We start from the raw sequence: 15,919 nt of genomic DNA on the forward strand, positions 1-15,919 counted from the left end.
ATAACAGATCTTTGCATTTTTGGATCTCAGATCTCAGAAATGGTCTATATTGGTCATTTTGGAGGATATCGGAGATAATTCCAATCCAAAATAGGGAAGCCTATATCAGATGGGAATTATCCAATACAGTTTTGAGAAAATTGGTTTTTAAAAATTGGGTAAAATTTGGAAATTTGGTATTTTGGAACACAAAATAGTGACAAATACAAAATGGAGATTGCATTCCCCCCGATTGACACTGCTGGGCATCTTCAGCCAACTATCTGCCTGACTGCTTGTGCATTTATTTCTTTATTTAGGTGATTATTTACTTACAGAATTAAAAATAAATTGGTAGCTTCTCAGATGTTATGTCACTTCCCCTGTGATTCTCAGATGTTACATTACTTTTTGCCATGATTCTCAGATGTAAGTACAATTACCAGGTTAGTCTTTAAAAATAACTCAATTGATGGCCTTATTTAATTGAAATTAAATATACACAGGCCTGACACCCTCCACTATATGTGTGCTAAATGTCAGAGCTCCCTGCCAAGTCATATTTCCTGCTTTTTAAAAAAATTCCCCATAGACACCTATGGAGATTTTTACCCCCAAATTATCAGATTTCCAATACCAAAAATAATATTCTGAAGGGTCCAAAGGACCCAAAACCCAAACCTATGGTGTCAGATAGGATTTGGATCTGATCTGAAATTTGCAATTGTGCACAGGTCTAATGTATATATACATGCCAGGAGGAGGAGGAGGTGGCCAAGAATTATATTATCATCATCATCAAGGAAAGAAAATGTGGTTATCAGCAAGACTTTTTATTAATGTGCATCCAGACATAAAACATGTAGCTCCACCGGGAGGGAGGGAGAAAGATTCTAAAATAATACTTGTGAGGTCAAAAAATCAAGTCTTGCAGAAATTGTATTTATCTATCTATCAATCAAATTTATATACTGCCCAAACTTTCGTTTCTGGGCGGTTAACAAAAAACAATTAAAACAATTCAACAATTTAAAATCAACTACAAAATTAAAACCGACAAATTTTTAAAAGCTGAGATGATATAAAATGTGAGCGGTAAAGTGTGAGTAGTCCACTCTCCTCTAGAACTCAGACCCTGATCAATCCCATTTCTCCTTCTCCTGCACTTCCTGCAGAGTCCACTATCCAAACAGTCTTCTCCAATTAATATAGCACTCACTTCCACATTCCACCCCCAAATCTCTGCCCCACAGAAAAGCTGCTGAATTACTTTGCCCTGAAATATTTTGTATGCAGGAGCTATTAATTGACCTTCTTTAAAAAGAAGGATTTTAAAATTATCCCCACTGTACATTGTGCAGTTAATAGGGCTGCATTAAGATGGACTGACCAAGATAAAGATTTCTGAAAGGAGACACCCAAATATTTAAAGGAGGGGTATTGATCTATTTGCTGGAGTGTTAGTTGTCCATCTGTGTTTGATTCTACGGGTACCAAAAACTACCACTTTTGTTTTATCATAATAGATCCCCCACTTCTCCTCCTCCTTGCAGTAATCAGCCAATCTGACCAGTATTCTTCTAAGCCCGATCTCCACACAAGATATAATTGCCATATCATCAGCATACATCAAGATCAAGACTCTGCACTCATTCAGTGATAGGGAGTAGAATTTCTGAGACTCCATGGCCTGTACTATATCATTGATATAAAAAGGGAGCCAATAGATAGCTCTGTTTAACTCCTCTGTTTAATAAAATGTGATTTTTTAATTAGACTGTGATTCAATCCGTAAATTCAATCAGTAACCTCAATCATTACTGATTACTGAGTTGATTGAATCAGTAAAATCAGTCATTGCAATTCAATCAGTAACCTGAGAAGCCATGTCAGTGCCAGTTCTCTTAAGCTTTCTCCACAATCTCAAACTATCAATAGAGTCAAAAGCTGACAAAAGGTCAATAAACTCAACATAAAGGCATTTTTAATTACCATTAGCATATTTCTGGATCAAGTCCTTCAAGGTGATACAATGATCTATTGTGCTGTGGCCCCTACACAAGCCTGCCTGCTTTGGATGAAACAACTTTGTCATATCTGCCCAATCCTCCAACTTGTTTAAAAGATTTTGAGTACATAATTTGGAGGATACATCCAGAAGGCTAATTGGGCAGTAATTAGAAGGATCCTGTCTATTGCCTTTTTTGTATATTGGATAAATAATATTTTCTTTCCCATTTGGGAGGACCACACAGGTGTCATCAATTTTGGTTAGAATAGCTTTACTAAAATTGGAGTCAACCAGTAGTCATTCAATTTAAATGCTTCAGGAGCACTGTTCCCTCTAAGATGTGCACATGCGCGTACACCAACCCCCAGGCCTCCGCGCAACAGTTTCTGGTGGACGTGCAGTCTCTGCTGCACCCACCACTGCCACCCAACTGCCCAGAACCCCGTTTCCCCCTCTGCCTGGCCCGGAAGCATTGCCCCGTTTCCCCCTCTCCCCAGCCGGGTCGCCGCCGCTGCCTCCCTCCTCCCAGACAGGCCTCTTCCTCTTCCAGTTCCAGCTGCAGATCTCACGAGACTTCTGGCATATGGAGCAAGAGGAGGAGGGAGGGAGGAGGCAGTGGCAGCTCCCCGCCCTCCCGGCAGCCAAGAGAGACCAGAACTTGGGGCCTGGGGTGAGGGGAGGTGGTGGTGGCTCACCCTGGCAGCCCCCTGCAACAGCAGCCCAGAGAGACCAGAGCTGGGAGCCTAGGGGCAGAGGATGGGAGGCAGAGGCTCCCCTGGTAGCCCTGAGAGATCAGAGGTTTGGGCCTGGTGGGGGGGAGGTAAGTTTTTTTGCAATAATTATTAACCGGTGTGTGTGCACGCATGCACGTGTGTGCGTGTGCAAGAGAGAGAGAGTTATGTGCGCACACTGCTCTAATACTGCCACTCAGACCAAAACTCTTTTACTATATCCTCTCCAGGGGGTATCTCCAAGGTCAAGGTACCAATCAACTACTTGCACTCTAGTACCAAGATTGCAAGCCACTCTGGAAGGGGGCCAGAATCAAGAACTTGGTATTCATAAGTTGTGTCATTCTGTGTTCTACCATACATGGTCAAGAAGTATTGAAACCAGGTCTTGGCTGGGATATGTGCATCTGAGATGGGATTAGACTGAATGCCAGTTGCCACCAATTCCTAGAACTTCCCATCATTTTTCTGGCTTATATCGAGACCCAGCTCTCCCCATTGATCTGTATAATAAGAAAGTTTCTTAACTTTCAAGAACTGTGTGTATTGAGAGTGGAGCTGTATTAATGATTGAATCGAGGGGTCAGAACTTTCCACTCACACTCTGGTCTGAAGATGCCTCAAGGCTTGTCTCTTAAGCCTACATTCCTGGTCATAGGAACATAGGAACACAGGAAACTGCCATATACTGAGTCAGACCATTGGTCTATCTAGCTCAGTATTGTCTTCACAGACTGGCAGCGGCTTCTCCAAGGTTGCAGGCAGGAATCTCTTTCAGCCCCCCTATCTTGAAGAAGCCAGGGAGGGAACTTGAAACCTTCTGCTCTTCCCAGAGCATCTTCATCCCCTGAGAGGAATATCTTGCAGTGCTCACATATCAAGTCTCCCATTCAGATGCAACCAGGGCAGACCCTGCTTAGCTATGGGGACAAGTCATGCTTGCTACCACAAGACCAGCTCTCCTCTCAAACCAGCCCTTCCTTTTATCGCCCTTCTGAGTTTGACCTGCTGTGGTCAAATGCGAATTCATTATAGAAATAATTTCAGAAAAAAATACCATAAATGTCTGAACTGGATAGTATTGCAAGTTGCCTCTGTTTCAGCAACTGCTGAGAGTTTAACAGGGTTGTGATCTTCTCATTAAGAGCAGTACTCCATTTAAGGCATTGTTTACCTTGGGTATGGCCCTCTAATGTATAGCATGTTTCAGAGGGGGGTACAGTACATGCAGAAAAGGTCATGACCAAGGGCAGATGGTCACTTGCTGGCCGCAGGAAGGCCTGAGTACTCACCCAGTCGGAGGGCCAAGAAGACGGAGGCAACACAGCCCCTGGGTACAGGCAAAGTCAGCTGGGACCCTACACAGTTGCCAGGGAGAGCCAGGACACCCAGGAACCCACAGACCGTGGATGAGCCAGCATGGCCCAACAGGTTGCCTCCTGATGGCAAAGAGGAGAAGGCAGGGCCTCAACAGCTGGCAAGACAGGCAAGAGCTGAAGGAGGGAGGATGCAGGCAGCTACATTGGAGAGGGCAGGGTCAGGAGAGGATGGCTGGAATTGCCCTGATTGCAGGGCTTTATTTAAGGCTTGGATGGCCAGGGAGGAGGCAGTAAGGAGAGATGGGAGTGAATTGGACCTAGAGTCTCCCGGTGAGGAGCAGTCTTACCCCCCTTACTCTGGTAGAGGAAAGGGTGACAATTAACCCCCTCACCAGCACCTCTGAGGCCACTTCCACAACCTATGAACAGGATCAGAAGAAGGAAGGTGGTTGGATACTGAGATCCTAAGCGATTGCGTAACAAGAGAATATTAACCCTCCAATAGCAAGTGCCAAAGAGCTGGAAAACCTGGTACAATGAAACTCTTCACTTCTCCGAACAGATGAAGATAGGCTGCCAATGTGTCCTGGTGCAGAAACCTGTTTGGAAGACCCCAACTTGCTAGAAGCTTTAAACCCTGCTAATTGACTGTCAAAAAACCCTGGCTCCATAAAAGCAGTCTACTGGAATATTGTTGGGTGGCAAAATAAATTTTTGGTAATAATTTTGAACAATATCTGGAAAACTTTGATAGTCTTCTTTTTGCAGGAGATGTGGTGCCAGGATACTTCTTTACTATATTTGTAGAGGTTCTGCAGTTTTACTCTACCAGCCATCAAACAGAGTTCCTATGGGAGAGGAGAGGTGGTCTTGTGGTAACAAGCATGACTTGTCCCCACAGCTAAGCAGGGTCTGCCCTGGTTGCATCTGAATGGGAGACTTGATGTGTGAGCACTGCAAGATATTCCCCTCAGGGGATGAAGCCACTCTGGGAAGAGCAGAAGGTTTCAAGTTCCCTCCCTGGCTTCTCCAAGATAGGGCTGAGAGAGATTCCTGCCTGCAACCTTGGATAAGCTGCTGCCAGTCTGTGAAGACAATCCTGAGCTAGACAGACCCATGGTCTGACTCAGTATATGGCAGCTTCCTAGGTTCCTAACATTAATCTTGGTGAAACCTGAGGGAGATATTAACCAAAGGGATTGGTCTGATACTGAGTATATACAAATAGTTCATTTAGTCAGTAAATATCTGGGCTGAGGAGCTGTTAAGTGAGATAAGCTCAAGATCCTGAGTGGAGAGAGCAGGAGAATTATTTGGTTCTTGTTTTGATAGTAGGTCATCAACAATAACACACTTTAGAGTGTGATTCTCTTTAGAAGAGAGACATGCTGAGAATGGTTCAGAAAAAGAGCATAGGGAGGTCAGTGTATTCTTGAGGACTTTGATTGATTGATTGATTGATTGATTGATTAAGTGCCATCAAATTGGTGTCAACTCTTAGTGACCACATAGATAGATTATCTCCAGGATGATCTGTCTTCAACTTGGCCTATAAGGTCTCTCAGTGGTGCATTCATTGTTGTCGTAATAAAATCCATTGCCATTACCTTGCTGCTGGTCATCCTCCTCTTTCCTTCAACTTTCCCCAGCATTATGGACTTCTCAAGGGAGCTGGGTTTTTGCAGAATGTGTCCCAAGTATGATAATTTGAGCATGGTCATTTGTGACTCCAGTGAAAATTCTGGATTAGTTGTTCTTTGATTCATTTGCTTGTTTTCCTGGCTGTCCGTGGTATCCTTCTCCAGCACCAAAGTTCAAAAGCGTCAATGCTTTTTCTATCTTGCTTCCTCAAGTCCAGCTTTCGCATCCATAAAGTGTCACAGGAAAAACCATTGTCTGAACTATTCTAATCTTTGTAGGTATAGATTTAAATATCCTTTCCAAGGCCTTCATTGCAACCCTACCACGTGCTAGTCTGCGGCATATTTCTTGACTGCTGGATCCTTTACTGCTGACCTTTGATCCTAAAAGGCAGAAGCTAACCACCACTTCAGTGTCTTCATTATCAATTCTGAGGCTGGTTGCTGTGCCCATTGCCATTAGTTTATTGCCCGTTGTCATTAGTCATTAGCCTTCTAGCCTGCCTATAATCTCATTCTGTTCATTTCTTGGCAATATTCCAAAGGAATCAAACAGACATTCCTCTGTTGAAACATTCAAGTCCTATTTTGGTCTGTGGGCCAGAACTGATTTCTTTGTATGTTGTTCTTCTCTAGCCTCCGGCAAGGCTGAGGACTCATTAGAAATGGCAACGGAATCCATGTGAGGCTACTTATCTATAGTCAGAGGTCTTGGATTTGAGCTGGCTTGATGGACAAGTGGCTTACAGTCATGTCACAGAATAGTCAGTGAGATTTGGAATGCATGCAAGAAGGACTTCATCTTTAACAGCATATGTGGAATAGTGGGTTGATTAAAAGTTAACAAAACTTTCTTAGCTGTTGGAGGGCTAGGTAGCCAATTGTTGGCAACAAGATAAATAAATTGAGGCCCACATCTCAGGAGCTGGCTCAAGGAATGAATGATTTATCTGTGAGAATGCCAACAATTTGTGTTAATATTATTCAGACATAAAGCATAACCTGATTTAATTGCAATGTCCGGTTACAGTTCGTAACTGCAGCTCTTCCAGCTCAAGATGCAAGCTGGCCGAAATCCAAGGTCACAGCTGGTTGTTTTCGGTGCTTATCTGAGCCTGCTGCCGCACTGAAACTAGGCACTGAAGACTTAGTTACAGAGTCTGTCTTTGCCAAGTACTTCTGAGTAACATTTTTAAAAGATGTCATTAACAGGTCCACTTCTCTACTCACAAACGTGATATCTTCAAAGATCACTATGCTATCACCATGTTTGTCAATAAACATTGATTTGCTATATGGTCTGTGGGGGAAAGTGAATTGTTGCCCTAATTTCTGAGCCTCTTCCAGTGCTAACAATTTATCTATTAAAGGCTCCTGGTCATCAGGCATTAATGTTACTCTTGATGAAATTGGGACATCAGCGGATGAAACTGGCCTCTCTAAGGGGAGGAGACTGTCTGTCTCAAGGGCAGAATATTTATTACATGAGGGAATTGTAATAAAGTCCCTCTCATCTTCCTTAAGAGGGCAAAATTCATCTATTTTAAGTTGCTTGCTGGATTTCTTCATTTGATTCATTTCACCATGAGAGCCAGCGTAGTTTGGTGGTTAGAGTGCTGGACTAGGATCAGGGGGACCTGAGTTCAAATCCCCATTCAGCTATGATACTAGCTGGGTGACTCTGGGCCAGTCACTTCTCTCTCTCAGCCTAACCTACTTCACAGGGTTGTTGTGAGGAGAAACCTAAGTACATAGTACACCGCTCTGGGCTCCTTGGAGGAAGAGCGGGATATAAAATGTATTATTATTATTATTATTATTATTATTATTATTATTATTATTATTATTTGTGGGGATCCTAGGAATCCAGAATTGGTCTGGTTGCATTTTTTAAATTTCCTATAATAGGTGATATAAAAGGATAAGATAGCTCTCACCATCTTGGAAGTGCGGATTGTACCACTTCATCAAGCTCCTCCAAGGCACTGACATTTCTAGAGTATAACAGTCTCTTATCCACTTTCTGCTCTTCTGAAAGCTGGGCAATCACCACAAAGAGGCTGCCAGGAGTCTCCCACATAGGCGTGAAGTAAGACCATCTAGTTAAATCATGCTATTGGCTCTACCAGGAAGAGAATCAGTGGGCAGATATGCTATCCCATATTCTGCAAATGTACTCTCCGTCTTCACTAGAGGAACTTCAGTCCTGGGATAGTGAAAAAATCCATGATTGGTTCCTTGAACAGGACACCAGCCAAGACGCTGGTTTAGTTCAACATTCAAAGTTCTCCCTATGGTATTCCCATTTCAAGAAAAACAGATCCATGTCGCAGTACCTACTCAACCCCACCAACACACCACTAAGGATGACATTTACCAGTTTACGTTTTCAAACCATGCCCTTGGCATATCTTGAGGGTAGATCTCACAAAGTTCCCATAGAACAGTGCCTTTGCCCCTGTGGTCAGGGTCAGGTGGAGGACATTAAATATTACATCCTACACTGCTCCTTTTATGGAACAGTAAGAGAAAAAACACTGGGTCAGATCCCTGATAAATTCACAGGTTTTGAAACAGAATGTGTTAATTACTTGCTGGTGGATATGTTTCCTTATGTTAGTTATCAAGTGGCCATTTTTGCCTTTTTTTCTTTTTCTTTTCTTTTCTTTTTTTCTTTTTTGGTCTAAAATTAGGAAGAGAACAGTATCTGCTAGCCCTGGTACACATCTGGCTAAATTGTAGTTCCAGGACTACCTCTAAGTTGTAGTTCCAGGACTACAACTCTTATTCGAGTTGTACCCATCAGAGCTGTAACTACAGTTAGGTATTTCGGATTATATATATTTTATTTTCATGCATGTTTAATTAGTTACGTTTTTACTGTCTTATTATGTCTTATCTGTGTTTCTTTAAGCATTATGTATTAGCTATTATGTGTTAGGTTTTTATGCTTTATTTTTTTATTATGCTTTAATATGTGTGTTATGACCTGTGGTTACAACAATAAACGTACTTACTTTCTAATATAGCACTGTTTTGCAATAGTGCTGTCAGATTCCCAGTTCTGAGGATTTCTTCCCACACTGTGTAAGCTTGTAAATGTTACGGAATGTGACTCTAGGCAACAAAGTGTGAACACACAGACAAGGAAAATACATAGGTGTGTGTTGTAGCAGCACATACTATGCGTGTGAACTACCTTGTGCAGTTCTGAATTCTCTTTTTCTTTTTAAAACCCTGATTCTACATATTGGAAGCAAACTGCCAAAATAAATTTCAAAAGGTTCCAGAGTGCTACCTAAGCTAGTGGTCACCCCAGCAGTTAATTCCACAAGTTAGTTAAGAATCCTACTAAATTACCATGAAATTTTTTCAAACTCTCTGTAAATTGAGAACTACCACCAATAAGTGAGTATCTGGCAGGAGCAACTCAAACATATTCCACATTCACCTACCTTTCAAATTGCCTTCTCCCAATGTCATGGGTCTGTAATCAGAGACTGAGCAAGAACAGAGGAGATATTTTAGTTATAAATATGGAAGAAACATCAGTCAAACAAAAGCCAAAGTGCAGTAATACTTTGATTAGGATCAACTACAATATCTCAAAATAGTAAAGCAAGCTTTACAGAGCAAGCTATAAAGTAGGTTCTAGAGGCCTGTAGTCAAATTTTGAGAAAACATGGTTCTACTTAATTTTGTTCATGTTGGAAAAGTAAAGAAAATAATAACTAGCTGGGCCGGGCGCAGAGCATCCTCCGATGCCTGGCCGGCCCGCTTCTCTCCCCCCGGCCTGGCCTGCTTCTCTCCCCGCTCTGCCTGCCCATGGCTTCTGGCTGGTGGGCCAGCCAGCCCACTCTTTCTAGCCCCTCCCCACCCCACCACCACCACCCGGCACTTTCTGGCTGGCAGGTTGGCCAGCCGGAAAGCTGGCCCACCAATTCCCAGTGGCAGGGCCAGCCCACCGCTGCCTGCTCCCACCAGCCAGGCAGCCTGCCGCCATCTGCTTCCAATGGCCGGGTAGCCCGCCACCTCCTGTTGCTCCCAGCGACTGGGCCGGCCCACCACTGCCTGCTCCCGGTGGCTGGGCAGGCCGCTGGCGTCCGGCAGCCCTATTTTCATCCCCGTCGCTAATCGGCAGCTGCTCGCAAACTCTTGCGGGAGCTGCCATACATGGCTACATACATAAATAAAGTTCTGTAATATTATAGAATGTTGGAAAGCTGAAACAGGTCATCCATCCATCCACTCGGGGGTGTGTGTGTGTGTGGTGTTAGTGTAAAGAAAGGGCAGACAGGCAGTGAGTAAGAGAGAAACTGACTGGACAAGCTAAGAAAGACAGAACTGAAGGCTAATGGAAAGCATGTACCTCAGGATACAGGGGTGTCTCTCTGAGGATCTGATGTAATCTGTTGTTGCTTGTATTTGTTTGTTTGTTTGATTTTTAGACCGCCCTTACAAAATAGCTCAGGGAGGTTCACAAACATCAAAGACCCTTTAAAACAATTTAAGAGCACTGGAAGGCCAGGCCGAACAGGTAGGTCTTTAGGGCTCTCCTAAATTCCAATAAAGAATTCAAATTACGGGTGTCTGCAGGGAGCTCATTCCACAGTTCAGGAGCGGCTACAGAGAAGGGCTGCCTCTGGGTTGCCACCAGACGAGCTGGTGGCAACTGGAGCCAGACCTCCTCAGATGATCTTAGCATGTGGTGGAGATCAGACCGAAGAAGGCGCTCTCTAAGGTAACCTGGACCTAAGCCATTCAGGGCTTTAAAGGTAATAACCAGCACTTTGTATTTTGCTCGGAAACATATCGGCAGCCAGTATATCACAAAGGCACCATAAGCTTCCAGTTATCTCTCCTCCCAAGGAAGCCAAATTCTAAGTAGCTCTGTCCCTGGAACTTCTCACTGCTTGAGGAAGTTGGGAGCAGGGGCGTACCATCCATTAGGCAAGCAGAGACAGTTGTCTCCTGGCCCGCTGGGCTGCTGCCTCAAAGGGCCCCCCAGAGGCCAGTCACACACACACCTATCCCCTGCAGCTGCTGCACCTGCCCAATTGCAGCTGACCATGCAATAGCCAGCAGCCTCCTCAGTGCGGTGAGGATGCCGATTGCGGGGGGAGGCTTTCCCTTGCCTTCATGGCAAGAGCTGAGCAGCTGCACCTGTGCACCCTCCCTCTTCCGGTTGGGGCAAGTCAGCAGCCGCCTGCCTGCCTCGTGTGCCTGTGACTGAGCAGCAAGGAGGCGTAGGAGAAGGTAGGCAGCCAGGAGGTCAGCCAGCCCGGTGGCACTGCAATTTGCAAACAAACAAACTTGAACGGAGGACCTGAGGAGAAGACAAGGAGGAGAGAAGTTCCAGAGCAAGCAGGGTAGGGACTGCTGCTGCGATGGGCCATTACCTCCTCATCTACACACTCACCACTTGAGCCGCTCTTCCGTTCCCCTCCTGCATGAGTCTGAGTTGTTGTTAGTAACAATTAGCTAGCAGCTCAGAAGTTGCAAGACTCCTCTCCAGTGCAGGTGGGGGCCAGGGGCAGAACATGAAGAACCAGCGTGTGGGCTTGCACAGCTCAAGCCTTTGAAATCAGGCTTCCTTCTCCTCTTTCTTGCTGCCCCCTCCCCCGTGGCTGTAGGTGGGCATGATGAGCCGTAATAGACACTCCCCAAAATTCTCCTTGACAACTCAGCCCTGGCCGATCTATTTTCACAGTGCTTCTCCTTAGCTGAAAAGAAATGCCTTCTGGATCATGCTAGAGCCTTCCACTCAGGCAGCAGAAGAATGCATTAGCATTTGCATGCTAATTGTTTGTCAGTTAGAGAGACACAGGGGGTCATGCTGGCAGGGAAGTTCCTTGCTGTCCCAAAGTGAAGACAAGATAACTCTTTCTGTTTGTTTTAAAATATCATTTAAATTTTATAACAATTACTTTTCAGCTATTTCCAGTATGAAATATACTTTTTTTTGCTTTCAAAATCCATTCATTGATTGCTCATTGGTGCAGAATGCTGCATGCTTCAGTTACTGAGAAAATGGGAGCTTTTTTTATTGGTATGCTGGCATCCATTGTACCATTTTGCAATTGTAAGGTGGGGGAATACCTTACAAATGCAAAATACATGCTCTGCCTTGAGTGGAAATTCAAGGCAGAGCTGAAAGATTCCTGCAAAAAGGAGTCTTGCCGATTGAAAGCCCAATCCTGCACAGTGTGTGTGCACTCAGAAATAAATCATATTGAATGGGCATAGTTGTAACCAAGGAAGGTTCATATCCTGTTCTTAAAAGCAGAACCAGTTTTAAGTTCAGCTTTGTTAGCTGTTGTATTAGTAACTTGTAACAGTAGTTGAGATAGTTAGAGACATGGGGCCAGGAGAAGGAGAGGAAGGCAGCAAGGAGCCCATTTTAAAATCTGATCTCTGGGCCCACTCCAACCTTGGTACGTCCCGGTGGGGAGTGTGTAATGCTATGTAATTCCTGGCAGGGTCATAGCTAGGACAGAGGGGGCCCATGTTTGCCCCTTTTCCCCGTAGCCCCTCAGAGTGAGGGAGATAATGAAGGAAATAGGGAGGAGTAGAGCTGGGGGCCCCTCAGGAGCTGGGGTGTGTGGGTTCTTTGAACCCATCTGCTCAGTTATAGTTACACCCCTGGTTCCTGGCTTCCTCTGCTTGGAATCAAAATCCCTGATAAACTCTTCTCTATTTCTGCAGATTGTGCTCTAACATCAAGCACACTGTAGCTGAACTAGATTTAGAACACAGTGAGAGGAGATGCAGATGTTTAGGACAGAATGGTCTTGGGGAATAAAGCCTCTTCGTGTGAGAAGCAGGGGAGAGGGAAGGAGGTAACAAACTTTCTCTCTGGTCAAGCTGAGGGCCATGCCACATTTAGCTGAGAGGTGGTGGAGGTACCTGCAAGCCTTCCATATTCCTAGGGCTTTGCTTGACTATGGCCATCCTTGGCCTCCTGGGACTAATTTAATCACTAAGGAGAAAGATAGACCAAAAGGAAAAGAACTTTTGAGACAGCCAATGGTGTTTAGAAAAAAGGAAGTATGGCACTTAGGTGGGGGAAAAGCATGGGGTCAGTCAGCTTGTGCCTTTCTCGCCATCCTATTTCCCCTGTTTTTTTGGTTTTGCAGGGTGTTCAAAACAGTAGTACTCCTATTGGGTTACTGGTGGCCTGTCACTCTTGGAAGGCCCAAGACACTGTGGTGCCTGAAGCAGAAAACCCAAAATATTTGCTACGCCTCCACAAGAGAGATCACACTAAATTAAAATAATTGACAGTTTGCTGCCTTCTTATACTATGTCATCCAAGGCAAGCCATCCCGCCTTGCCTAATGGTAGGCCAGGCCCTATGAAATAGGTTATAGAGCAAAGGTAAAATGGGAGGAGATAAGAAACCAAGGAGAAATAATATCCATCCCCAGTACAGCGTCCCTCCAGTGGCTGTTGCTGGTGCCTATCTTATATTTCTTTTTTAGATTGTGAGCCCTTTGTGGACAGGGAGCCATTTTATTTATTTATTTACTTACTTGCTTACTTCCCCATTCATTCATTCATTCATTCATTCATTCATGTCCCCTGCTAACTTGGCAAAGAGGCACCTTTTAATGTGGTGATTCTCTTTATTTAGCAGGGGGAGAGTAACTGGCTCTATCCACCCCCAGCACAGGACCTCCACTGACTGTTGCTGGTGTCTATCTCATGTTTCTTTTTAGATTGTGAGCCCTTTGGGGACAGGGAGCCATCTTATCTGTTTATTTGTTATTTCTCTATGTAAACCGCCCTGAGCCATTTTTGGAAGGGTGGTATAGAAATCGAATAAATAATAATTATACATACATACATACCAATTTGGGAACTTTTGTTGAAAAGTGGTATATAAATATTCATCGTATTTGTAATATAAAATATTATAACCTGCCCTAAGCCTCAGTAGGGTGAGGTATACAGTCAAATAAAATAAATACCTTTTTCATAAGTTGCATTGTGCAAAAGGTTTACAAAATCTTCATTAATTAAAACTGGCTCTGGGAGGTTCAGTGATCGAAATGGACTACCTTGTAGAGGTGTGGGCACTGTTTGTGACCCATGCTCCTCCTTTTGTATTCTTCTGAGGAGAGAAAAAATAAATAAAAGACAACCAGAACATGTACTTGGAGGTACACATTTAATTAAAGTGTAAAGAGTTTAACAAAAGTTAAATTAAACTAATTCTTCCCCCCCCCCCTTTCAAACTACCATAATAATCTTATCTGATATACTGCTGCTTGAGTTCTATGAGAAAAGGAGAGAACAAAATCCAGGTAGTGTATATAAACTGAAATGGGTGTGGGTTTATAATGAGACTTTATCAAGCATTTGACTTTTATCACTTACTTAGCTTTCAGCTTACGAGGTTCTTTCCTCTTCTCCTGCTGCAGTTGTTCTATCTTTTGCTGCATTTCTTCTTGTTTGGCACTGATTTCCTCGATCATGGACTTGGCATCACTGAGCTCTTCCTAATTAAAAAGGAAAATGCTGGCACGAGACTTGGGAAATGTAGATATGATGGAGACAAGAAGCTTTGCTGTTAACAACAAATTTGAGCAAAATGCTCTTTTCATATCCATTCAGCAGCTGAATGTCTATAAACTCTGGAATAATCTGGAGAAGAATAAAATCAGGCTGCTTTCATATTTTGATTGGTGATTACCTCTGAAGAACAAGCATGTTTGAAATACACCAGAAATCAACTTGGAAATAAATCATTTATTGCCCCTAGTAGTTGCTATCTTCTGCATCTCTGTGCAGTGTGATGCAGCCCTCCTTCTAGTCCTCACACAGGCCTATCCTGATACGCCCTTGTGACATGGCCCACTTTCAGTATCCACAAGGTAAACCAGGCCTTTTTTATATTGTAAAAGAATTTGAAATTCATTCATTCATTCATTCGATTTCATGATTCATTCATTTGATTGATTCATTCATTTAATTCATTCATTCATTCGATTTCTATACCGCCCTTCCAAAAAATGGCTCAGGGCAGTTGACACAGAGAAATAATAAATATATAAGATGCTGCCACCACGCCTTATTTCACCCCAGGGAACTGGGGTCGGGAAAAAGAGAACCTGTTCAAATAAACAGGCAATCAACCTAGCATGATTGCGCAGAAGGCATTGTGGGGGATATAATCTGAGAGGAATTCTTCACAGAATAAAACCAGGCAGGATTCCTGTAACATAGATAGTAGATTTATTTGGTTTCTAAAGGGATACAGGACTCAACTGAAGGAAAGGGTACAAACAGCAACAGGGCAGGCTTAATGAGGGCCCTAGCAAGGCTGGAGTGGCCCCTGAGATAAAAAGTTAAGATGGATCCCTAAGCCCACCCACCCCCCACCTCCCCCCTTCTTCTGCAGAGAGGCAAGAGGAGGGAGAGCAAAGCTGTCTCTCACAGCTCGGTGTGGCCCAGGGACATTTGTTGTCATTCCCTGCTGCCACCAGCTTGCTCACCCCAAAGGCTACCATCTTAATATTTAAATAGACTCTCTCTCTAGTCTCTAGGGAATAAATTTAAAGACTGGTAACATTGCAACAGAGCCCAAGGGCTCCTCACAGACACAGCTGGCACTTCTCTGAAGACTTTTCTCCTCAGAGATCCCTGCCAGAGCTCCCTCGCTCAGAAGACCAAATGCCCAAACCAACATTTTTTAATCCCACCAGGGGCATAACTATAATAGGGCAAGGGGAGACAGTTGTCTGGGGGCCCACTACCTTGGGGCCCCCCCAGAGGCAAGTCACATGACTGACTCCCCCAGCCACGCACCCGCCCGGGCTTCCTTCAGTTGTATTCATCCTCCGGACCGGAATTGATGTGAGTGTGAAGACCTGGAGCTACCAGAACAGCATGTCTTTCTCTAGTACCATTAAATGACTTGCATCATCCACAATTTACAAAATCTTTTCAAAAATAATTTAGGATGATGTTCTATTGTGGCACCTAGGTTATATATAAATAAAAATTTTATTATGCTTTTTGTTACCACTATCCAGCCTCATTTAACATTTCTTTACTTCATGAGCTGAGCTTCAGTGAGGGGGGGAGCATTTTAAAATCTTGTCTCTGGGCCCAACCCCCCCACTCCTTGAGGTTCTGTTTATAGGAGGGAGTCCTCTCCTGATTGGCAGCCCTTCGAGCCACTCTGCTTGCCTGGCAGAACTCTTTTATTACCGCACTGAATTGGTTTGCTGAAAA

General features: G+C 43.9%; 1 protein-coding gene across 9 annotated transcripts in view; it reads right to left on the bottom strand.

The window, feature by feature from the left end:
* Nucleotides 1-15,919, bottom strand: part of ARHGEF33 (Rho guanine nucleotide exchange factor 33) — a 67,303-nt gene that overhangs the window by 40,042 nt on the left and 11,342 nt on the right. For 7 of the 9 annotated variants that reach the window (XR_008305590.1, XM_053243062.1, XM_053243013.1 and 4 more), the window contains exons 4-6: nt 14,060-14,181; nt 13,651-13,793; nt 9,136-9,180 (exon numbers count right to left, since the gene is read on the bottom strand). Coding sequence is in view for 8 of the 9 variants with exons in the window: in XM_053243062.1 (XP_053099037.1) it covers nt 9,136-9,180; nt 13,651-13,793; nt 14,060-14,181 (310 nt within the window). In the remaining variant the exon portion in view is untranslated. The remainder of the gene's footprint in view (nt 1-9,135; nt 9,181-13,650; nt 13,794-14,059; nt 14,182-15,919) is intronic. The other 2 variants (XM_053243024.1, XM_053243040.1) reach the window with 2 other exon arrangements.

Source organism: Hemicordylus capensis, chromosome 1, assembly GCF_027244095.1.
Source record: "Hemicordylus capensis ecotype Gifberg chromosome 1, rHemCap1.1.pri, whole genome shotgun sequence".
Taxonomy (NCBI): Eukaryota; Metazoa; Chordata; class Lepidosauria; order Squamata; family Cordylidae; genus Hemicordylus; species Hemicordylus capensis.